Source organism: Phoca vitulina, unplaced genomic scaffold (genome assembly GCF_004348235.1).
Source record: "Phoca vitulina isolate PV1807 unplaced genomic scaffold, GSC_HSeal_1.0 scaffold1, whole genome shotgun sequence".
NCBI lineage: Eukaryota > Metazoa > Chordata > Mammalia > Carnivora > Phocidae > Phoca > Phoca vitulina.
Window position 1 is genome coordinate 70,887,890 of NW_022589704.1, and position 24,862 is coordinate 70,912,751.

The following is a 24,862-nucleotide window of genomic DNA, read 5'->3' on the forward strand; positions in this document are numbered from 1 at the left end:
AAGTGGGATGAGTCCTGGGACAGCACACTATGTACAGGTCAAACAGGAAATTGGATGTGGGGAAAATGCTAGTTAGTTGAACTGTATCCTGCTCCTCAGAGAAATGTGTTTTTTTCCATTTAATCTTTTTAAATCCTACATGGTTCAGAACACATGCAATTTTTAAAATGTTCATCTATAAGAGAGTATAATATGTTTTATATCCGTTTAAATGTAGTTATCCTAATCTTTTTTCTTTCAGTTTTACTTTTTCATTTTACCTTTTATTACCTCTTCATTTGTTTATAAAACAAAGCCACCCTATAAAAACAACCTCTAAATCATGTGTTTTCTTTCAGATATCCAAACCTTGAAACCTTTGCTGTAGATGTCAGGCTTGTTTTTGACAACTGTGAAACATTTAATGAAGATGATTCTGATATAGGCAGAGCTGGCCACAGTATGAGGAAGTATTTTGAAAAAAAGTGGACAGATATTTTCAAAGTGAGCTGAAGTTATAATAATCTTTTTTTTTTTCCTTTTAAACAAGGACAAATGAGACCAGCAGTGTGAACTGTATTTACATAAATGTGCAAGGCACATACATAATGACTTTTTTTCCTTAAAATAAGTATCACAAAAAAAAAAAAAAGTATCAGAAGAATGATACCATTTTTAAAGGCTTCACTCCTACAACAACCAAGGCCCTTGGTTATTGGTTTGTGTGATTTATCAGCTAATTTAGGTAGAACAGGGAAGCACACCCAAAGAATTTTCAAAGGAAAGGGTGTTATAGTGCAATAGCAATTAAAATATATCAAATCGCACTGAATATTCAACACCAGAGCTCTAATGTGGGAAATGGTTCTCCTTTCCCTCTCAATAAATATCTATTTTTCATTTTTTTACTTTGTAGTTTATTTTTTAGTGAATGTATTTAATTTTATGAATTATTTATGATTAAACCACATCCAGAATCTTCGTTTTCTGTGAAAAGGAAGAACTAGAAAATTGCTTTAAATCTTGAAAATACAACAAGGAATGTTTTAAAATATAAAACAAAGCCAAGGTAAACTGTTTACACTGATGTGCTATAAAAGCACCAAAAATAAACTTTACTGTAGAGTTACAAGTACATTTATATATATATACATATATATATATATATGTTGCTGCATCACTTGTGTAGTTAAATTGTATTTCAAGACAGTGAAGAAAAATTGACATGTATATACTGTTCACTATTGTTTATATTAAGTCTTGTTTTAAATATGTATTATGTGTATATATTGTTTGGAGACATTATTGTTTATGCCTTAGAAGGATTGTAGCATTTTATTTTAGTCTGAAGGTAATTATAGCTACACGGCTTGTACAGTAATTATCCTCTACCAACACTGTGGCGTCTCCTTGATCTTGGTAGTGCCTGCCTTTGAAACAGGGTGTAGGGGATATTAGTTTTCCATTTTTCTATTTTGTTATATAATTTTAAGCCACCAGGGCCTAAATTAAAGTATAATCATTTGTATCCATGTGGAATAAAATTGTGACAATTTCCTACACACACAGTATTTTTTCATAGAAACATTTCCTTCCCATTTGCCTTGCCTCAGAAATAAATTTAAAAGACATTTGTAACCACTGTGTTTTATCTACTGTGTGTTGTGGTGGCCTGTTGGAGGCAAATAGATCAGAATTTTTTTTGTACCTATGTAAGAGTACTTGAAGTTTTATTTAAAATCAAATGTTGTGGAAAAGGTAGCATTCTTTTTTTTAGGAGTGTTATTTTTCTCTACTATGTGTGGCACGGATACAATAAAAGACTTTTACAAACTAGTTTTTTAGTTTTTCTTAATGAGCCTGAATATATATTCTTTTCAAAAAGATAGTTAATTTCAATTTGATTTTTACAAAATCCTAAAGGAGGAGCGGCAGACTGTGTAGTTCAATGAACATTGGGCTGGGTGGAGGAGGGTGGTTTTAAGTCAAGTGTTGTGCCTTTCATTAGCGCCTGAGCCTCTCTCGACCACATTTTGTTGTTGTTTTCACATTTTCAATATGAAAATATTAGAATACATTTTAAAAGTCTTGTTCTGATATGAGAAATGTCTCTGTTGGTAGACGTGTAACCAATTGTCAGTAGTCAATAAGAAAAATTGATCATATAAATTAGTCTAATAAGTCATGAGCTACAAATTCAAGCCTTCATGAAATAGGATTTGATGCCTTGCTGGGCTCTGAGGAATCACTGGTGAACAAGACAGGCACAGGCCCTTCGTGGAGCTTACAGCCTAGTGGAGAAGTGGTCCTGAGATGATGTCCTTAGAGAATGGCTTTTTAATAGTGAGGAGAGAATAGAAAAGTTTTGAAGAAAATGTTCCTAACTTTAAAATGCTTCGAAGCCACCAAGTGTTTTCCAAAATTTCTAGATTGCTTGTAGAGACTGATATGAAAATCAGCTGTTATTATGTAAATATGTCAGTTTCTGTTAACCAAGTATTGCACTTACGCCTCAAGGGGCTTGTGCTTAATCAAAAAGACCATGTAAAGAAAAGAACAAGGTGGTGCTGTGAATAAAGTGTCTGGGTTTTTGTGTTTATAGATATGCCAGATGCTCCATGGGGAGTCTTCTTCATGGGGGTGTTGTGCCTTAGGGATGATACATGCTTACGTTAATTTATATTAGATGGTATATAAGCAGCCTGATGATAATATGTCTGGTGTCTGAGGAGTTCATAAATGAGAAATAAAATACTTAAACACATAAAGCACAATTTTTGAAGAGTGATAATTTTCTTTTAAAAATAAATAAGATATCTCTGAAAAAAGGAAAGCTTGGTCAATATGGGCTCCTTTAGACCAGCATCTTCATTGTTACTCAACAGGGGTAGCTGTTCAAGACGTGGGCATGATCAGAAAAGGGCAACTGATCTAGGTAACAATTGTTACTATACCTTTGTGGATCATTTGTTATGTGAATGAATCTTGCAGTCACAGTGCCCTGGGTTGGGTATATCTTCAATAAACCAGTATCACCGTTCTCTTCAAATATAAAAGGTTTTCCTAACCCTCGGCTGTCACAGAATTACAAGTAAACACAACATACTTTAATTAAGATAAACTAGGCTTTAAAAAAAATAATAAACTAGGGTTTAACCTGAACCTTCTCCATTTTAGTTTCAATTGCTCTGTAAATTATAAAACACTAGCTTGCCCTCATGATTAGATTTAGATTATCACTCAAGTAGTAACCAACCAGAATAACCGAACAGTGCACTACTATTAAACACAGAAAATAATCATCAGTTTGAAACAGTATGTAGAGAGTAATTTAATATTTATTTAATTGATAACCATAGTGAAAATTAAGTGAAAACTTATCTATGGGTATACCTTGAATTCATTAGAACTAACTTACATAAATGCAAGGTGATCCCTTTTTCTTGTTTCAACCCCAAAATGAAATTTGTTAAAAGTACTAATTTTAAATTATGAAGGCTCTAACCTGTCCTTAGTACCTTATGTACCCCCTTTGTGCTCCTTCTCTTTTCTATCACCTCCATCCTCATCGCCTTTGAAGAAATTTAAAATCCTATTCATTTAGCCTCCCAGTAAACACATCCTCAAGGAAATCTGGTATCAATCATTTACTCCTTCTGTAAATTTTTTTGTGTGGGCTACCTCTCTCAAGGTTATTTGTATCTTAGATATCTCCAGTTGAGTAATGAAAGAAGTTTGTGTTCTGTTAAAAGAATTTCATTCCAATAAGGGGACAAAGGAGGTATTTTTAAGAGAATCAAAATTTTCCTTCCACAGGAATATGACTCATAAAAAAACACAGCACTGGGAAACTAGTAGAACCTTATCTACTAGGAAATTTGCTTCAGTGAGATCTCTTAAACCTGCGTGGGCTATACTACTACTCTACCTTAAAGAGAAAAAAAATATTTTTTAAGCCTCAGCTATATAAAATTGAGGTAACTCCTCTCCTCAAGTCATGTCACATTCTTCACATTATTCTTGTAAAGCCCTTCTTTTATTTTTTTACTTCTTCACTCAGCAACTCTTCAATTTCCTTCCCCCCACATACAAATATTTTTAATATATCTTTCCAGTTAACCTTTTATATATTTAGCAACATGTGTATCTTTACAAATAGTGTGAAAAATGGTTTTTTTAAACTTTATCAGTTGCATTATGCTATAAATTTGTTTTTCTATTTCTCTTGAGTTGAAAAAAATAATATGTAAATCTAGTTCATTACTTTTGATTGCTGCAAGGTATTGCATCACAGGCACATACCACATTTTATTTTCAAATTTCTCTTAAGAATGAAAACCTAAGGGGCACCTGGGTGGCTCAGTCAGTTAAGCATTTGACTCTTGATTTTGGCTAAGGTCATGATCTCAGGGTCCTGGGATCAGGCCCCAGCTCAGGCTCTGTGCTCAGCAGGGTGTCTCCTTGGGGATTCTCTTCCTCTCCCTGTGCCCCTCCCCTCTGCTCACTCCTGCTCACTCACTCACTCTCAAATGAATAAATAAACCTTAAAAAAAAAAAAAAAAAGAATACCTAAATTGCCTGCAATTTCTTGCCACTGCAAATAATCCTGCAGTGAATGTTGTCATACATATCCAAGATGTTTCCAAATGATTTTTGTTTTCTGGTATGTGTGCCCTTGTATAATCCTTTTCCACATTGTATCAGGGTTAGCCTGTGTGACCAACATAACATGGCAGAGTGATAGCCTGTGAATTCCCAGATTGGGTCATAAAATACATTTCTGCTTCCACCTTGTTCTCTTGGATCATGTGCTCTGGGTAAACCCAATTATTATGTTATGAGGACACTAGCAGCCCTCTGGAACAGCCGATAGCTGGCACCAATTGTAAACCACATGACTGCAGCATCTTAGAAGTGGATCCTACAGCCCAAGTTAAACATTCAGTCATCCAGTTGACTGGAGCCCCAGCCAACATCTGGACTACAATTTCATGAAAGATCTTGAGCCAAAACCACCCAGCTAAGCCACTCCTGAGCTGTTTCGTTCTTTTTTTTTTTTAATTGAAGGATAGTTGACATATTAGTGTCAAGTGCACATCATAGTGATTTGCTATTTTTATACAGTATGAAATGATCCGCATGATAAATGTAGCTACTATCTGCCACCATACAAAGTTATTACAATATTATTGACCATATTCCCTATGCTGTACACTACATCCCCATGACTTTATTTTATAACTGGAAGTTAGTACCTCTTGATCCCCTTCACCTATTTCAGCCCCCCCAACCCCTCTCTCCTCTGGTAACTGTGTTTACTGTATCTATGAATCTGTTTCTATTTTTTTTTTTTGTTTTCCACATAAAAGTAAAATCATACAGTATTTGTCTCTGTCTGACTTATTTCTCTCATAATACTTTCTAGGTCCATCTATGTTGTCACAAATGGCAAGATTTCATTCTTTTTTATGGCTAAGTAATATTTGTGTGTATGTGTATACACGCCTTATCTTCTTTATCCATTCATCTGTTGACGGACATTTAGGTTGCTTCCTTATCTTGGCTATTGCTACAGTGAACATAGGGGTGCATATATCTTTTCAAATTGGTGTTTTTGTTTTCTTCAGATAAGTACCCAGAAGTGGAATTGCTGGATCATGTGGTGGGTTTTAGTTTTTTGAGGAACCTCCATACTGCTTTCCATAGTGGCTGCACCAATTTATATTCCCAACAGTATACAAGGGTTCCCTTTTCTCCACATCCTAGCCAATACTTGTTATTTTGTCTTTTTGATAATAGCCAATCTAACCACTGTCAGGTAATATCTCACTGTTACTTTGATTTGCATTTCCCTGATGATAAGTGATGTTGAACACCTTTTCACGTGGCTATTGGCCATCTGTAATGTCTTCTTTGGGAAAATGTCTATTCAAATCCTCTGCCCATTTTTAATTTTTTTTAATATTACGTTGTGTGAATTCTTCATATATTTTGGATATTAACCCCTTTCTGGATGTATGACTTTCAAATATCTTCTCCCATGCAGTAGGTTGCCTTTTCGTTTTGTTAGTGATTTCCTTCACTATGCAAAAGTTTTTTATTTGATGGAATCCCATTTGTTTATTTTAGCTTTTGTTGCCCTTGCCTGAGGAGACTGGTCCAATAAAATATTGCTAAGATTGATGTCAAAGAGCTTACTATGTTTTCTTCTAGGGGTTTTGTGGTTTCAGGTCTTATATTCAAGTCTTTAATCCATTTTTAATTTATTTTTGTATATGGCATAATATAATGGTCCACTTTCATTCTTTTGCATGTAGTTGTCTAGTTTTCCCAACCCATGGATTGAAGAGACTGTCTTTTCCCCATTGTGTATTCTTGCCTCCTTGGTCATAGATTAATTGACCATATATGCATGGGTTTATTTTTGGGCCCTCTAGTCAATTCCACTGATCTAAGTGTCTGTTTTTGTGCCAGTACTATACTATTTTGATTACCATCACTTTGGATTATACTTTGAAATCCAGAAGCGTGATGCCTTCAGCTCTTTGTTCTTCTTGCTCAAGATTTTGCTTTGACTATTCCAGGTCCTGGTGCTTCCAAACACATTTTAAGATTGTTTGTTCTATTTCTGTGAAAAATGCCATTGGTATTTTGACGAGGATTGAATCTGTAGATTGCTTTGGATACTATGGACATTTTAACAATATTAATTCTTCCAATCCATGATCACGGAATATCTTTGCACTTACCTGTGTCTTTCATCAGTACTTATAGTATTTGGTTTCCAGGTCTTTCACCTTTGTCAAATTTATTCCTAGGCATTTTATTCTTTTTGATGCAATTGTAAATGGGATTATTTTTTTCATTTTTGTTTGATAGCTCGTTATTAGTATATAGCAATGGAACTGCTTTCTATATGTTACTGAATTATCAACTCACAGAAACTATGAGATAATAAATATTGTTGTTTTAAGTCACTCAGTTTTGAGTAATTTGTTACACAGCAATAGAAAACAGACTGTGTGTGATAAGAGTTTCTCTAGGATGTACGCAGGTTAGGTATGTGCACACGTTCCATGCTATTACCATAATGCTCTCCAGATGATTGCACCAGTCTACACACCTACCAGCAGTGAAAGAGGATTCTTTTTCCCTACCTCCCAATGAGTGGTCAATATTTGCTTGTATTATTTTTCACTAACAATTTATTACAGATTTTGAATTTGAATACCATGTTTTGAAAAGTATCAAGCAATTTACTCATATTAGCAGCTTCAATGTGCATGTTTGCAGTTGTTGTTTTTTTTTTTAATGTAAGTATCATTTCTAACCCTATCTGCTTTCTAGGGACTGTAAGAACGGCACCAAATTTTACTTTCAGCCCGTGATATTCAGGAGATGAAACATTTGCCTTTGCTGTAGTTCGTTGGGAAAGCTGATATTGCTAAAGAAAAAGCTCAGGTATATGCAGGTGAATAGAAAATATTGAGAATTCTTAGGTATTGCTAGGACTTGCATAGATTTATGAGTTACTATAGCAAAAGTAGTGCTTGGAAGTGTGGTGGGTAAGGAGTTAGCTAACTACAGGGTTAGAGGAACAGCTAACTTGGATCCTCTGGACCTTCACTGGAAGAGAATTTTGCACCTTGGCATTTAAATCAAGGGGGAAGGCAGGAGCACCTGGGTGGGTCAGTCGGTTAAGTGGCCGACTCTTGATTTCAGCTCAGGTCATGATCTTACGGTCGTGAGATTGAGCCCTGAGTAGGGCTCTGCACTCAGCTGGGAGTCTGCTTGAGATTCTCTCTCCCTATCCCTCTGCCTCCCCCACTCTATCTCTAATAAATAGATAAATCTTTAAAAAAAATAAATCAAGGGAGAGGTAGTAGCAAAATTAATATCTGAGATCTGTTTATAGTTTCTCTACCTTGATCATACATGTGAAAATCATTTGGGTTGTTGTCATTGGATGACTAAAAGTGTTGTGAGGTATAAGTTGTATGTAGTTCATTCTTGAACTTTTTTTTTTTTTTAAGATTTATTTATTTATTAGAGAGAGAGAGAGAGTGTGCATGCTCAAGCGAGCAGGGGGAAGGGGCAGAGGGAGAGAGAATCCTTAAGCAGATTCCTTGCTGAGCAAGGAGCCTGATGTGAGGCTCAATCCCAAGACCCTGAGATCATGACCTGAGATGAAATCAAGGGACAGCCTCTTAACTGACTGAGCCACGCAGGTGCCCCCATTCTTGAACTTTAAAAAAAATTAATTTTTAATTAAAATATGTTAAAGTATCAAGCTCGATTTCTAAGGGTATTCTTATTCTCCCTGAACAGACTCCTTACCATCTCCTTTAATAAAAAAACAGCCCATTAATCAGGGTGGTGGATATCAAAGAATATGGTGAATCTTGAGGGAGAATTCAGTAGTGAATGATAGAGGCCTGAGGCTTAGAGCCAATTGAGAATATATCTTGGGTTCTGAAGTGAAAGGAAAGCTCAGTGAGTTCATTAGATCACCAAAGGGTAGTGAGGCATTTACACAACACAGGTTTGTATGGAGACAGTATAATGCTTTGAGAGGCTATCTACTTATTCTAATGATTCCTCCATTTCTCAAAATATGTTTACAACTCCTTTTAAAATACTGCTTTCAGCATTGGTAATTTTCTGAATCTTTTCATTATAGCAAATCTCAATTCTTTTTAATATAGGAGTGACTTTTTAAAAACATTCTGTTCAACCACCAAAAACTATCATGGGAGGGTGCCTCGGTGGCTTACTGGGTTAAGTGTCCAACTCTTGGTTTTAGTTCAGGTCATGATGTCGGGGTCATGAGATCCAGCCCTGCTGGGGCTCCACGCTCAGGGGGGAGTCTGCTTCTCTCCCTCTCCCCCTCCTCCCACTTGCCCTTGCATGTGTGTATACACTCTCCCTTTCTCTCAAATAAATGGATAAATCTTTAAAAAGAAACTATCATGTAGATCTATGTTCATGTTGGTAAATTAAGTGAAAAAACTGGTTACACTATAGAATATAGTAATTCTGTTAAAATATATTTAATGCACTTAGTATGAGGAGAATTCTGAAGGGATGTATAAAAATGTTCACAGTGTTTTCTTCTCTGGTAGCATCTGGGAAGATGACATCTTTGTCATCTTCCTTATCCATATATCATATCTTTGCAACAAATGTGCATTATTTTTATATTAACATTTAAAAAGACCCAACCAGGGGCACCTGGGTGGCTTAGTTGGCTAAGTGTCTGCCTGTGCTCTCTCTCTCTCAAATAAATAAAATCTTAAAAAAAAAAAAAAAACCCAACCAAGTATGGTAAATTTAGCTGGTAAATATAACTGGTGAATATACTAAATAATACTGTTTAAGGATTAAAGATTGAGGCATAACGTAATTGAGATGTGGCTTACTTTCACATCTATTCTCTTAAGTTAAATAGCTTTCTATTGTATAGATATTTTCCATGTGGAATACTTTAACTGTATGTAGTAGCTGTCTTGTCTCCTTATTTCCTTCTGTCCGCTCTTGTATATGTTGGTTCAGGGAAAATTGGGCCCTTTTCTAGCTCCAGGAGGGTGAATCTTAATTAATGGCAATTCCATTCCTCTTGAAAGTCATTGCTTAACAAATGGGCATGTGATACAATTCTGGGCAGTGGCACATGAGAGAAAGACTGCTGGGGGACTTCAGAAGAATTGTCCAGAGGAGAACTGTCCAAAGGGACATCAGTGTCTGTCATACCTTCTTATGTAATAAAAAAACCATGAATCTTGGGGTGCCTGGGTGGCTCAGTTGGTTAAGCATCTGCCTTCAGCTCAGGTCATGATACCGGGGTCGTGGGATGGAGCCCCACTTCCGGCTTCCTGCTCTGAGGGGAGTCTGCTTCTCCCTCTCCTGGTGCCCCTCTCCCTGGCTCATGTGCTCTCGCACTCGCTTGCTCTTTCAAATGAATAAAAATCTTCTTAAAAAGTAAAATGGTTTTCTATATTCCTTAAGTAGCACTACTACAAAGAACAATTGGTGGGACTCCTGGGTGGCTCAGTCCCTTAAGCATCTGCCTTCAGCTCAGGTCATGATCCCAGGGTCCTGGGATGAGTCCCGCAGCAGGCTCCTTGCTTGGCGGGGAGCCTGCCTATGCTCTCAGTCTCTCTCTCTGACAAATAAATAAAATCTTTAAAAAAAAAGAATAATTGGAAATTAAAGATAAAATAGGATTAACTATTGACCACAGTTACATAAAACAAAGAATGCATAAAATACAAATCTTTAAGATTCTAAGTTAAAGTTCCAACAATTTTGACACTCAATCTGTTCTGTAAAATAAGATAGCCAGTTCACTTATGTGATCAAAGATCTCTACAAATTCTTAAAATGTTTTTCTAATATATTGGCGAGATATTTTAATTAACATCTCATAAATTGCAAATTCATTAGACTAGAGACCAGCTACAAGAAGGCTTCCCTCTCTGAACTTGCCTTTCCCTAAAACTAACCATATCGGCCTCAAGGTCTCTGTGCTGAACGACTGGCATGTGTAGGCAGGAGTTTCTTTTACATAGTTTAAAGAATATTATAACCAATTTGCTCATCAAATTAGTGAATATTAAATATTAGTCTGTCAAGAATGTGGAGAGACAGGCACAACCATATGTTGCTGGGCGCTGTACATTGTCTCCCTGTGTCTTACTTATTTTATAACTGGAAGTTGTATCAGCAGAGTCGCGCAGCGGAAGCGTGCTGGGCCCATAACTGGAAGTTGTATCTTTTAATCCCCTTCCAATATTTTGCCCATCCCCCACCTCTGGCAACCACCTGCTTGTTTTCTGTACCTATGAGTTGGTTTCTGTCCAATGAACAGGGCCCTCGGATTCAGCGGGGAGCAGACTGCCCTGAGGAGATGTGGGAAACCTTAGTACAAAGATGATGGCAGAAAACACCAGGTTGTGGACCGCTGAGGACAGAGCTAGCCTAAACAGAAAAGAGCAATCACGGAGGTCCAAGGAGAACAGAATACAGGGGAGAAATACCGGAGAGGAAGCAGATTCAAAAACCCTGAGCGGCAATAACCAGACAGTTGACACAATGCCACCTTTAAAAACCATATTTCAGGCACTCGCTAAGCCTTGGGACTTCAGCTTCCCCAACTGGGAAAACACTGCAAATAAAGATTCTTCCCAAAACTGAAGTCAGGCTGATCTAGGGCCAAAATTAAGAGAAGCCCGCAGCCAGGGTGTGCGAGGCCACGCATGCGCGCTGGCGCGGGGCGTGTTCGGGGGCGGGGCCTGTTTCCTTTCTCTTAGGGTTTCAGCGGTTGCCAGCCCCGCCCGCCTCACCTGCGCGTCACGTGGCCCCCGCGCGCCCGGGGGCACCTGAGGGCGGATCCCGCGCGCCTTGGGTCTTCGAGGTGGACGTGGCCGCATCCGTGGGCAGGTTGAGCAGCGGCGGCGGCAGGTGGGAGATCATGGCTGGGATCAGCTCGGGGAGCCTCCCTACTCGGGGTGCCTCCCTACTCGAGGTGTCTGAACCCTGTGGTTCTCGCAGTCTGGTTCCAAGCGCGCGACGGGGGTCAGCCAGGACCTGGACGGGAGCGGGGCGCGGCGGTGCGGCCAGGGCCGGGGGCCGAAGGCCGGAGGCCGGGCGAGGCCTGCGGGCGTTGCGTGGATGCCGCAGCTGGGCCCGGTCGGGTGCCGCCGCCCAGAAAGGCCCGGCTCCCCGTCAGCTGTCCGCCCGCCCGGCCGGGTGGCTCAGTTCGCTGAGGCCCGGCCGGCTCTAAGAGTGGGGTACACCTTTGGTCCCTGCGTGTGGGGGGAGTAGGTCGCGGGGCTTTATTTGGGGAGATTTGGGGCACATTTCCGTTTGCTTTGGATTAGATAGGGATGCGTGTGTCGACACCGGCAAGTTGACCGGCCCAGGGATTGAGCCTTCAGAGTGACGGCTGAATGGATGCCCACACCCCGAGGCAGGTGGTGGTAGGCTTGAGAGTGCTTTTCAAAACAGACTGTTCATTTAAGTGATTATGTCTCTGTTCTTCCAGCTGTTTGGTCTAGAACTGCAAAGGGAGCTGAGTGCCACAAGGGTGTGGAAGCCAAAGTTTGTTTGCAAGATTACCTAGTGTACTTGCACAGTTGGGATTTGGGAGTTCTTCAGAAAGACCTCATGATCTTGCTTGTTTTCCGTGCGGTAATATAGGTGACAATCCACCAGGACATTTCGTGGGTTGTTTTTGTTTTTGTTTTTTGCGTGTTATTTAGACGTTATTGAAATTTATGTTTGGAAAAAAGAGGCTGAAGTTTTGGGATACAATAAATATTGAAAAAGATATGCTCCGTCTATTTGTAAAGAGTTCTGCAAATAACATTGGAACAAGGGATTATGAATTACAATCTAAGAGTATACCTATTCCTTCAGGGCCGATTATTGTTTCATTTTGCATTATTTTTCCACTGCTGGATTTTTTAAGTATTGGTAGCTTTATTTTAAGTTTTCTGATAATTTTATATTGTGTTCATATATGAAATTTATGGTAGAACTCAAGTGGATTTGGAAAAAAATAATCAAATATTTATTTGAGCATGTTAGGTGTCTGACGCTGTTTTATGTGCTATGGATACAGAAATGAGCAAGATGGACAGGATCTCCACTCCTTTGGAATTTACATTTTAGTGGTGGGGAGACAAATAAATACATCAGATGGTGGTAATTGCTACACTGAGGATTAAAACAGGGTGATATATTAGCCTGGAAGGTGGCTGCTTTAGACTAGGAAACCCTTTCTGAGGGGAGACACTGGAGTTGAGATCTGAATGAGAAATAGGATCCCAAAAGCAAAGGGAAGAGAATTTCAGCCTGGGAAAACAGCTTTGTGAAGATCTAAGACAGAATCCATTTGACCAGGCAGGCTGGAAGGAAATGAGGGAAAGGGGAAGGGGCGGGACTTCAGATCTGAGAAGTAGGCAGGCAAGAGCCAGATCATACATACAGCGTTTTGTAAGCTGTGATGAAGGGTTTGGATTTTAATCTAAATTTGTAAATTTGTTCTTAAGTGCAGTCTGGCTATGTTCATTTTTTTTGCCACTCTTTCTCTTTGGTTTCCTTCTCTTGGTTTCCTTGGATTTATTAAACTGGTTCTTCACCTCAAATCTTTTATATCATTTTGTTCTTTATCAAACAAGGTGGCCGACCATGACATGGGAGCTTTCAGCACTGCCGCTGAAATTTTGAATGAAACCATTTCTTAGTTTTTATGAGTGAACGGGACAGTTAATGCATCTCAAAGGCAGAGCTGTAGAGCCTTGGCTCCGTTCTGTGGAAGGAGCAGCCGAGACAGTTAAGAGTGGAAAATCTTTTTGAGTTGAGATTAGCAGATCTGGAATGAGGCATTTTTGAGAAGTAATTAGTTAAGGGAAAGGCTTCAGAGGTGAAATAAATACCCAATGTTTTGGGTGTTCAGTGTCAAATCAGTTTGAAGTTATTTGACAAGGTTCTTTTTCAGGAGTTAATGGAACTTTATTGGTGTGTCATTTGTGACTGTGATCATCATCAAACTTTATAGTCTTATCGCTGTTTTCTCTCCAAATTATTCTTATCTCAGGTATAATAATTTGTCCTTTAAAAATATGAATGTAGGAGCTTTGACTGAGCAAATCCTTAAATTGATTTTGACTCTTTATATGGATATGAGTTACATTTATTTGATTCTAAGGATGAAGTAACCTTTATTTAAAAATTGCAGGACATTTTACTTCAAATAAAGAACATGGTGAAACTAATTCACACGTTAGCCGATCACGGTGATGATGTCAACTGCTGTGCGTTCTCCTCTTCCCTCTTGGCTACTTGCTCTTTGGACAAAACAATTCGCCTGTACTCCCTAAGTGACTTTACCGAGCTGCCCCACTCGCCATTGAAGTTTCACACCTATGCTGTCCACTGCTGCTGTTTCTCCCCTTCAGGACATGTTTTGGCTTCCTGTTCAACAGATGGTACCACTGTCCTATGGAACACTCAGACTGGAGAGACTTTGGCCGTGATGGAACAGCCCACTGGTAGCCCCGTGAGGGTGTGCCGGTTTTCCCCAGACTCCACTTGTTTGGTATCAGGGGCAGCTGATGGAACGGTTGTTTTATGGAATGCCCAGACATACAAGTTATATAGGTATGAATACTTAAACCCTTTCCGTTTCTAACCCTATTAACAAGTCTGCCAAAAAAATAAATAAAAATAGAAAGCAGAATACTTTGATGACTTTAAGGAGCAGATAATTTTCAGATATCACAAGAAAAGACATTTTGACCTGTCTTCTGAAGGTCATAAAAACATGTTTAATCTGGTTTTTGTAGTAGATTTTCTTGGCCCTGAGAGTTTTAAATTTCCAATCCTTCTCTTGTAAAATAAGGGTTAATCTTGTTAGATTTTTATGGTTTTCTACTTTAAGAGCTAGATGAAGAAAATAGTCTTTTGAATAAGATTCAGTAATTTTAGGCTTTATTTTTGTCACTCATGACTCAAGCATTCGCAGTAATAGAGTAATGGTAGGTAAGTCTCACCTGAGAAACACAGCTGTTTCCTGACTAGGATTCTTGCTGGGCAAATGATCAACCACAGAAGAAAGAACCTTGTGATAAGTGTGGTGTTATCATTTTTTAAAAAAACCACCTGAAAAAACTCCTTTTAGATGAAAATACATCAATTAATTTATACTGGCAATGTTCTGTTGCAACTTGCCAACATGAAAGCTATGTACTTTTATGTATGTTATGGTGAAATATATATCACATAAAGTTTACCATTTTAACCATTTTTAAGTGTACAGTTCAGTGACCTTAAGTACATTAAACACCACAAACTTTTAAATGTTACCAAGTAAAATAGCCCAATATACTTTCTCCTGCCCCTGAATCATTCAGAGCACATGCCAGCTGGTAAACAACTGTTGCTCATTAGATTTAGGTCTGTGGGTTGAAGAAGGTGATGTGTTTTAAGTGGCGTTAATGAACCGTTTAAAGAGCTCAGAAGGAATGGAATCTCTTTCAAGTTTTTTTTTATGTGAATGAAATATAGCTGTCAACTAGGAAATTTTCCTTTTCACTTATCAGGTGATGAATTCTGCCTCTCTACCATTAGTTCCCTAATGTATGCTGTAAAAAGATAACACTGCAGTAGATTTAAGCCCTGCATGGGACCCTGCACTAATTGTTAGGCTTTTACCAGTTTATTTTTCCTAATTGAGAAAATTAAAATTAATATTGTCAACACATTGTTTCCTTATCTTCCCAAGATAATTTTAACTTGTTCACAGCATTTTCTTTTCATAAAGAATTTATATTTATATTTTATTTATATTTTATATTTGAAGATGATGCTTCTGGGTGATTTTAATACAAAAGTTGAAAGCACTTTTGACCCCAATAACATGCTTTCCAATAAAAATAGGTTTTTAAAAAATGTGTGACTATAGTTGATATTTTGGTTGTCAGAGCTTTTTTTGTTAAGTTTTGTAGATTTTAATGTGTTCATACAGACTTGCCATACGGAAAAACAGGAAGATACATGGACTTTGGTTTGGATCTGTATAGCTTAGGCTTGAATATATTACTTAAGATAATGTTTAAACCCCTTTTTTGGAAAAGCATATCTCAGTTTATAGCATATGATATTTTTATTTTTTTATTTTTTAATTTTTTTTAATTTTTTTTTTTTAAAGATTTTATTTATTTATTTGAGAGAGAGAGAGAAACAGCATGAGAGGGGATAGGGTCAGAGGGAGAAGCAGGCTCCCCGCCGAGCCGGGAGCCCGATGCGGGACTCGATCCCGGGACTCCGGGATCATGACCTGAGCCGAAGGCAGTCGCTTAACCAACTGAGCCACCCAGGTGCCCCTATAGCATATGATATTTTTATAGACATCTGTTGCCCGTTCTAGTTCTCTGATAGCCATTTTTCCTGTTTTTACTCTAGCAAGCTGCTGTTAGAAATTGTAATATAAAGTAAAAGATCCTCTGAAATGAAATGACGCCCCTTCCCTGCCCTTGTTTTGCTTTTATTTCAGATGCGGTAGCGTTAAGGACGGCTCCTTGGTGGCCTGTGCATTTTCTCCAACTGGAAACCTCTTTGTCACTGGCTCTTCATGTGGAGATTTAACAGTGTGGGATGATAAAATGAGGTGTCTACATAGTGAAAAAGCACATGATCTTGGAATTACCTGCTGTGATTTTTCTTCACAGCCAGTTTCTGGTTAGTTATTTTAATCTCTTAAGCTCTAGTAATTCCTATTTGTAATTTGTGTATGACTTTTAATTCTTTTATTCATTTTCATTTCATCTTTAATAAATGAGAAGCCCTTTAAATTCGTTCCTTTTAAGGAATCATTCTTGTCCTTTATCTTGACCAAAATGAAATCATGAAGAAATATCATAAGGGAAAATTATGTTCTTTAATATGTGTTGGGGATGACTCAACTTTGTATAGTAGATCTGGATTCCTTGAATATGGTAACTTAGAGGACCTAACCCTATTGGTTGTGCTGTGGATTTTAGAATACAGTATATTGATCTTCAAAGAGAAATGTGAAATTAAAAAAATTGGAAACAGAAGCTAAAATTTCAGTTTACTGATTTAATCTTCCAAAAGCTAAATTTGTAAACTAAGATGTTTGACAACACAATCAGAAATACAAACTCCTGAATATAGACAGACTCTTGGTTTTAAATAGATAACAGTGAATTGGGAAGCTGTCTTCTATTTCATCCTCTGTAAGGGTGGAAGTTCTGCTTTCGCTGCCTCAAGTCCTGTTACACCACCGTGCTTGTCCTATTAGCAATATAACGTGAGCTACATTGTAGATACAAGACTTTTTAGTCGTAGGTAAAATTAATTTTAATTTATTTTATTCATATATAAAATATTTCAATAATAGTAACACTTAAGATATTTTACTATTTTTCGGTAGTAGGTTTCTGAAATCTGGTGTGTATATTATGTCACGTTTAAATTTGTTCTAGCCACATTTCAAGTGTCCAGTAGCCACAGGTGGCTAGTGACTACCTTATTGGACAGCTCAGGTCCAAAAGGTGGGCAGGATGGTTTTGGCACTCCCCTATTTCAAACCCACCAGTGGCTGATTAAAATAAGATTAAGGTAAGGTATAAAATAGCAAATCCAAAACACAAAGCCTATAAGTACCAGACACATTCTATTTGCCTCCTCTCAACACACACTTGGCCTCAGACATTCTCTTGCAACACTGGCCTCCTTTTGTTCCTTGAATGTTTCTAAGATTTTTCCAAGGGTTTTACATGTGGACCCTTCACCTGGTTCACTGTTAGTTATCCTTTAGATTTCAGGTAAAAAAATCACTTCAGATGAGCCTCCCCTGCTCTTAGGCACATAATTGTATCTTAGTATGTATCAGTGCCAAAACTTCCTTTGATGAAACTGCGTCTATGATGTTAGGTGGAACTCATGTAAAATTGACTTGAGGATATCAATATTTACATTAGCCACAAATATTTAGGAACTTATCTAGTGTATATATAATTATACACTGAAATTTTCTCAGCATTAAAAACTAGTGGATTTTTTGTGACACCAAATTTACTGATTACTTTCCCTGACTTGTATAATTTCTACCAAATAAAACAGACTGAATTAATGTTATTTTGGATTTATATAATTCCAGCCTTTGTCTTGACTAAATCAAACGAGGGGAAAAAAATCTCTCATTATTATTCCATGTGAATTATAGACTAAGCTTTTTTTTTTTTTTTTTTTTGCTATACTTAAAATTTATTTTAAGTTTTATTTAAAATAAAACTTTATTATAAAGGATACATATAGGGTGAGATCTGGGAGGGTCCTGAATGCAGACCTTCCATGCCCTCTTCCTGTCGATTTAGGCCAGTAGACTAAGCTTTTAAGAAGTGGGTATGTCCTTTTAAAAAAAAAAGTTAAGTTGGGAATAATTAAACATTTAACACTCATAACTTTTCTCCCCAATTTTTCCCATCAGTGCTAGCCTTATGGACTCTAAAATTGGGTTGGAGGATGCCCCAGGCTTAGTGAGTCAGTTTTGGCCCATTAGAGCCGTGAGTTTATATTCTTAGTGGAAGGTAAATAAAAAGGTATTTTGTTGTAGTAACTTCAGTGGCCAGGGTTATAATCCTTTGATGCACCTTGTTTAAAATAAATTCTTTAATCAGCATTTCATTCTGTGGTTTACGTTTAGTTAATACTGCTTTTGAATATGGTTTAAATGAATAGATAGAATTAACAGATCTCAATATGTGAAGTTGAAAATGTTTTGGTTTAAATGTTTTATCAATTCTTGGTATTTATTTTTAACAAATTTACATTTTTAGATGGAGAGCAAGGTCTTCAGTTTTTCCGATTGGCATCATGTGGTCAGGACTGCCAGATCAAAATTTGGGTGGTTTCTTTTACCCATATCTTAGGTATGTATGTATTCAACCAGTAGTTCTCTAAAATTATTTGCAATTCAGATAGAATTTCTGTTTTAATTAATCTTTTTACTTAAGGAACTCTGGATATCTAACTGATTATAAAAGTATGTGTTAATAAATTTTAATCAGTAATTACATACATATACATGATTTAAAAATTGGATGCTCACAGCTGATCATGACCTCAACACCACCACCACCCACATTCCTGCTGACCAGAGGTAACCACTTTGCACTTTATCTGTTTGCAACTCTTGGTGGTTTTCCATTTGTATAAATATTGTTTTACCACCATATTTTAGATTTTTTTCACTGTAGTGACTGTGTTTTGACAGTGCGTGGGAGGTCTTTCCTCTGTATAATGCACTATTCCTTCAGGTGATCCTTCACTCAAGAAACTTACATTGTTCGGTTTTGGAAAACAGTATTCCTTTAAGTTATTTCTTTAATAATTTCTTCCCCATTTCCTCTCTTTTTAATAACTCTCATTAATTGAGTGTTGGAACTCCTGATTTCTTTCCATATGTCGCCCCCCACCACCACATTTCTCTCTTTATTTTTCTTCATACTTAATGGAAACATTCCTTAACTTTATCTTTTAACGTTTTGTATTTTTTATTCCATCATATTTTCAATTTCTGTAAGTTCATCTTTTTCACGGTTTCTTTTTTTCAGTGTCCTCCTTTTGTTTTATGAATGCAAGATCATCTCAAAACTCAGGATATCGGTTAGAGGCTTTTTGTTTTGTTGTTCCCTCTTGTTTCCTGATTATCTTTGTTTGCTCTTGAGTCTTTTGTTTACTCTGATCTTTCTCTTTCATATGGTTACCTGCTTCAGATGTCTGGTGATCCTTGTATTTATTCCACTGACATTTAAGAATTAGGCAATAACAAGATATTTAGAAGCTCCGTTCATAAAGTGGTTTGTTGTTGCTGGCTTTCCTTTAGGATGAGGAAGTGGATTGTTGGCCCTTACTGGAGAGGTTTAGGGGCTTAGAGAATTGCCCTGGAGCTGCCAAGGAGCTCCCCAGAAAGCTGTTATTTTCCCTAGAAATGTTTTGCCTGTAGAGAAGCATCTGGCTTTTGTGCAACATGCTGTGTGTGGGTGGGATGAGGGAGGGATTGGAGGTGGACCCCGAGTGTTTCACAACAGACTTTTTTGCTCACTTCTTTGTCTTCAGGTTGATATCTGTGTTATTCTGATTTTCCTTTTCCCTAGCTGGTGATAGTCCTAAGTCTTTTGGGGTGTTCTAGGGCAGATTAACTTTCTTCTTGGCCGTCGCCCCTCCCTTTGCGCCCTGGGCTGTTACTCCGCTATGCTACCTCGTCAGTTAATGTGCTTTCTGCCTTCCCCCAACTGGCTTCAGTTTCTGGATTGCTGATGCCTCTCTTTCCATTCTCTTCATTGATGTGCTTTTATATCTTTATTAATTCTTTTGCTGTCATTTTAATGGGAACTCTGAAATTATATGGTCAATTGGCCATCTTACTTCAAATGCCTAAAAATATTCTTACTTTATTGTTACCTGATAAGCTTCAGTTAAATTACAAACTGCATTTTGTTCTTGACAATTATTGTCAAAGATGAACAAAGCTGGACACTAAAATACAAGGATAGATTTTACCCAGTAGTGTACTATTGCAGTAGGGAGTAGAGTCCAATGTGAACTTTCCTCAGCTTCAGTTTATACAGAGGTGACTGGGCATTTTGAAGGCAGAATGAGGGAATAAGGAGGGAGGTCAGTGACAGGAAGGGTGGGGGTCCTGTGAAACTCATCTGGGTTTGCTAATTGGCACTTAGGGAGATTAGGCTCCTACCCCCCCAACAGAGTGGGAGACAGGGGTCCTAGCTATCATCATGTGTTGGCTGGAACGAACAGTAAATTCTATTGGCAGCCTTGAGTTTTCTCAGGCAGGTACTTGAAGGGGACTAGGGTTATCCTAGGCATGCAGCCTTGAGCTGTCAGAAACTATGTTAGTGTAAGTCTTTATAGGCCAAGGTCAGGGCCTTAGTAAGAAGAGGGCTCAAAAGAGCCTGGCTAGAGTTTGAGCAAAGAGAAAATCTTTGTCATTATACCAGTGTATAGAGAAGGGCCCATTATCAGGAAATAAATATTTCTCTTTGTGGAAATTCAGTTAATTTATTGCTTATTAGGTTATATTTAGTCACTCTTTTAATGTGTTCAATGACATACCAGCGAACGCTGGTCTATCCTGTCTTTTACTCCTGCCAAAGTAAAATTCTTATGAGAATCCATGAATATAGTCATATATTGGGTGTTCTAAATATGTCTTTAATAGTTGTTCAAAAGTAAAACGTGTCATGCATTGCCTGGAAAATGTGTTTTTACAGTGACTCTTTTGAAAAACATACTTAACAGTTTATAAACCTGCACCATCAAAGCCTTTTTATAAAGTGTTTATCATCATTTGCACCTAATTTTTTTAATTGTTTATTTGTTAGTAGACTTATGGATCTTATACTTGAGAATATAGCCTATGGTGATACTGCAAGTTTTACTGGTCTTCATGTGGTTTACAACTTGTTAACATTTTCGCTGTTTGATTGATCGTGCCGGTTCCTGATCTGTATATTCCATGGCGCATTCAGTGACCACATCTCCTCTCCCAGATAAAAAATACATGGTTTTTTTTCTGTTTTGAATAGAAATAAAATGTATATTTAGTAATAATAATATGTTTTCTATTTGTTAAAACTTTTACCTGCTCTAATGACCTTTTTGTTTAATTAAATGCTGTTATCTTAAGAGCCATTAACGCTTCAAAAAAGTTTTTATTCTGAGAAAATTAATAGATTTCACTTCCTTATCTCCTCAGGTCAACTTCTTAATAGTCATTTTTATAGGTTGTCACTAAAATATATTGAATTCCATCGATTTAGCTTTAAGATAGCTGTGATATTTCTTTTCAGTAATTACAGAAAGTATAAAAAGGATATTAGTGTTATTATACTTTGTAGGAGTATTAGAAGATATAACTGGAATTGTAAGATGTATAAATTACTATTTTTAATTTACGGAATGAGAAAATATTTTCTTTTTTTTTTTTTTTTAAGATTTTATTTATTTATTTGACAGAGAGAGAGACAGCAAGAGAGGGAACACAAGCAGGGGGAGCAGGAGAGGGAGAAGCAGGCTTCCCGCTGAGCAGGAGCCCGATGCAGGGCTTGATCCCAGGACCCTGGGATCATGACCTGAGCCGAAGGCAGATGCTTAACGACTGAGCCACCCAGACACCCCTGAGAAAATACTTTCTTGATACCAGATTTTAAAAAGTGATCTTTTTGGGGCACCAATGTGTATATACACACATTACATATTTAATTTTATTTATAAGTGGGCTCCACACCCAGAGTGGGGCTCAAACTTTGCCCAAGATAGAGTCACATGCTCCACTGACGGAGCCAGCAAGGCACCCAGAATGTATTCTGTATTTTTAAAAATTAGATGCCAAGATTGTCTTAATGGTTTAAAATTTTAGATTAGTTTAAAATGTTATATTTTTATGTCTTTTATAGAGTTTAAAATTTTAAATTTTAAAAGTACTTGATCATTATAATCCCCCCACCTTTGCTGAGTGCACCATTTTCTTTACCCATTACTGAACATTTGAAACCACTTAATCACACTGCATTCTGATACCTGAGTTGCATGAAGATTTTTTTTCATTTTTGTATTCTTTAGGCACTTAAAGATAATTTATTAAAATAAATGAGTGAAATAGTTTTGACTTAAAAATATAAATTCTAAGTACAGTCAGCTTGCTAATTTTTCTTGCCTTGTTATTTGCAGGTTTTGAATTAAAATATAAAAGTACACTGAATGGGCACTGTGCTCCTGTTCTGGCTTGTGCTTTTTCTCATAATGGGCAGATGCTAGTCTCGGGGTAAGCTATTTAGTTTAATTTCCTTAAACCATTTTGATATGAAATAGAACAGATATACAGAAAAGTACATAAAACATAAGAGAACAGCTTGATAAATGGATATAAACCTGTGTAAGCACTACTCAGGCCAAGAAATGGAACATCACTGGTTCTGCTCCAAAGTCCTCCCCTTCCAGGTGCCCCTTTAGCATGACAGCACCTCAGGTCATCTACAATATCACTTTTTTCTTTTAAACTGACTTAAAACAAATCCTATAATGTGTATTATTTTGTGTCTGGCTTCCCTTAGTCAACATGATGTTTGGGACATCCATTCATATTAATGCATACAACTGTGACTTGTGGGTTTTCATTGCTATGTAATATTCCATTGAATGTGTATACTATAACTTACCCATTTTAATGTCGAATACGTGGATTATTTTCAGTTTGGGAGCATTATAATAATAATTGAATCTATCTGTGTCTTCTAGTGTACATGTTCATGCATTTTTGTAGGAAAAATACACAGGAATAGAATTTATGAGCCATAGAATAATTGTATTTTCAACTTTGGCAGGTAACATCAAATTGTTTTCCAAGTAGCCGAACTCCTCTATAGCTATATTGTTTCACATCCTAGCCTTTCCTTGATACTTGGTATTTTCGGTCTTTTTAATTTTAGCCATTCTTACAGATGTGAAGTGTTAATCTTACTGCGTTTTTAATTTGCGTTTCCCTAAAACAGTGGGGTTAGAATCTTTTCAGAAGTTTATTGGCCACGTGGGTTTCCTCTTTTATAAAGTGCCTGTTCATGTCTCTTGCTCATTTTTGTTCTGCGTTATCTTTTTCTTTGATCTGTTGTTGAAATTACATGTATTGTCTCTCTATTTCCATATATGAGCCACTTATTTGTTAAATGTGTTGCAAATATCTTTTCCCTTCTGTGGATTTTTCTTTTCACAGCTTAAATTTTAGTGTAGTCAGTTTATGTTCTGAGTTAGGATATTTTCCCATATTATCTTCTAAAACCTTCATTGTTTTTCCCCTATCAGATTTGATTTGTGTGTATCATGTACAGTATAGTAGGAGTTCAGTTTTCTTTCTTTCCATGTGGATATCCAGTTGTCCCAGTAAAACCCATCGAAAAGATCATCTTTTCTCATGTTGTTCTGCTGCCTTCAGAAATCACTGACCATATATGTGTGGATCTGTTTCTTAGCCTGCTATTTCATTCTGTTGTTCTATTTATCCTTGCTCTAAAACCATTCTGTCTTTCCAAGGCTTTATATTTTAGCTATTCCTGGATTTTGGCATTCCATATAACTTTTGGAGTTAGCTTGTGAGATTGCCTCCAGCTATCCCTTGTACACACACAGACCTGTTGGATTTTGATTGGGCTTATATTGAGTCTGATAAATTTGGGGATAATTGACATCTTTATGATATTGAGTCTTTTAATCCATGAATGTGGCATATTTCTCCATTTATTTTTGTTTTGACTTCTCTCAATAATTGTCTTCTATTTAGAAGTTCTCCTTATCTTTTATTTCTGAGAACTTAGAAATTTCTAGATTTATTTCTAGGCACTTAATTTTTTTGTTGCTATTATAAAAGACATGGCTAATATAGGGATGTATATATGGAAAGACAGAATTAAGATCTTTTTTTTTTTTTTTAAAGATTTTATTTATTTGAGAGAGAGAGTGAGAGAGAGAGCACAAGAGGGGGGAGCGGGAGAGGGAGAAGCAGACTCCTTGCTGAGCAGGGAGCCCGATGCGGGACTCGATCCCGGGACTCCAGGATCATGACCTGAGCCGAAGGCAGTCGCTTAACCAACTGAGCCACCCAGGCGCCCGACAGAATTAAGATCTTGTAAGGATCTTAATTTTTGCATTTTTTATGTACAAAATCATATCACATGTTGATGGTTTTTGTTTCTTCCATTCTAATCAGTATATCTTTGACATCATCTATGCCTTATTGAACTAGCTAACAGTACCAGGATAATGGAAATAATGTAATAGCCAACCTCTGATTCCTCTTTATAAAGGAGACCTTTCATTATTAAGGTGATTACTGTAGGTTTTGGGAGATAAACTTTATTAGCTCTTCTGTTCCTTCTAGTTTGTAAGAGGTTTTGTTTTGTTTTTATCATGAAAAAGTGTTATGATTCTCTTGAAATAATCATATGATTTTTCTCTTTTATTCTGTTAGGGTGGTAAATTATATTGATTTCTCAAATGTTAAACCAACCTTGCTTTGTTGTGATAAACACAGTTTAGTGAGGACTTACTATTTTTGTGCATTGCTATAGAGAAACCTGTTTCTAACTGTTGCTTCTTTGGATGTAACTTGTATTTTTTTCACTGGGTACTCACAGAACTTTCTGTTTATGTTTTTTTTTTTTTTAATACTTACTTTGTATTGAGATTTGGATTTCTTTTTACTTAGTTTGCTTTGGAATTCACTGAGTTTGTTAAATACATAAAATGATAATTCATCAGTTAAGGGGAAAATCTTATCTCTTCA

General features: G+C 37.0%; 2 protein-coding genes across 21 annotated transcripts in view; both read left to right on the top strand.

Moving 5' to 3' along the window:
* The window catches only part of BAZ2B (bromodomain adjacent to zinc finger domain 2B), a 381,204-nt gene extending 380,573 nt beyond the window's left edge, over positions 1 to 631 (top strand). For all 17 annotated transcript variants that reach the window (XM_032409746.1, XM_032409845.1, XM_032409773.1 and 14 more), the window contains one exon: positions 339 to 631. In XM_032409746.1, coding sequence (XP_032265637.1) covers positions 339 to 492 — 154 coding nt within the window. In that variant the 3' untranslated portion in view covers positions 493 to 631. The remainder of the gene's footprint in view (positions 1 to 338) is intronic.
* Positions 632 to 11,238: 10,607 nt separating this feature from the next.
* The window catches only part of WDSUB1 (WD repeat, sterile alpha motif and U-box domain containing 1), a 55,615-nt gene continuing 41,991 nt past the window's right edge, over positions 11,239 to 24,862 (top strand). The window contains exons 1-5 of one of the 4 annotated variants that reach the window (XM_032409946.1): positions 11,239 to 11,439; positions 13,721 to 14,142; positions 16,037 to 16,221; positions 18,345 to 18,437; positions 22,258 to 22,351. In XM_032409946.1, the coding sequence (XP_032265837.1) occupies positions 13,745 to 14,142; positions 16,037 to 16,221; positions 18,345 to 18,437; positions 22,258 to 22,351 (770 nt within the window). In that variant the 5' untranslated portion in view covers positions 11,239 to 11,439; positions 13,721 to 13,744. Of the gene's footprint in view, positions 11,440 to 13,720; positions 14,143 to 16,036; positions 16,222 to 18,344; positions 18,438 to 22,257; positions 22,352 to 24,862 lie in introns of those variants that run through there. The other 3 variants (XM_032409955.1, XM_032409965.1, XM_032409974.1) reach the window with 3 other exon arrangements.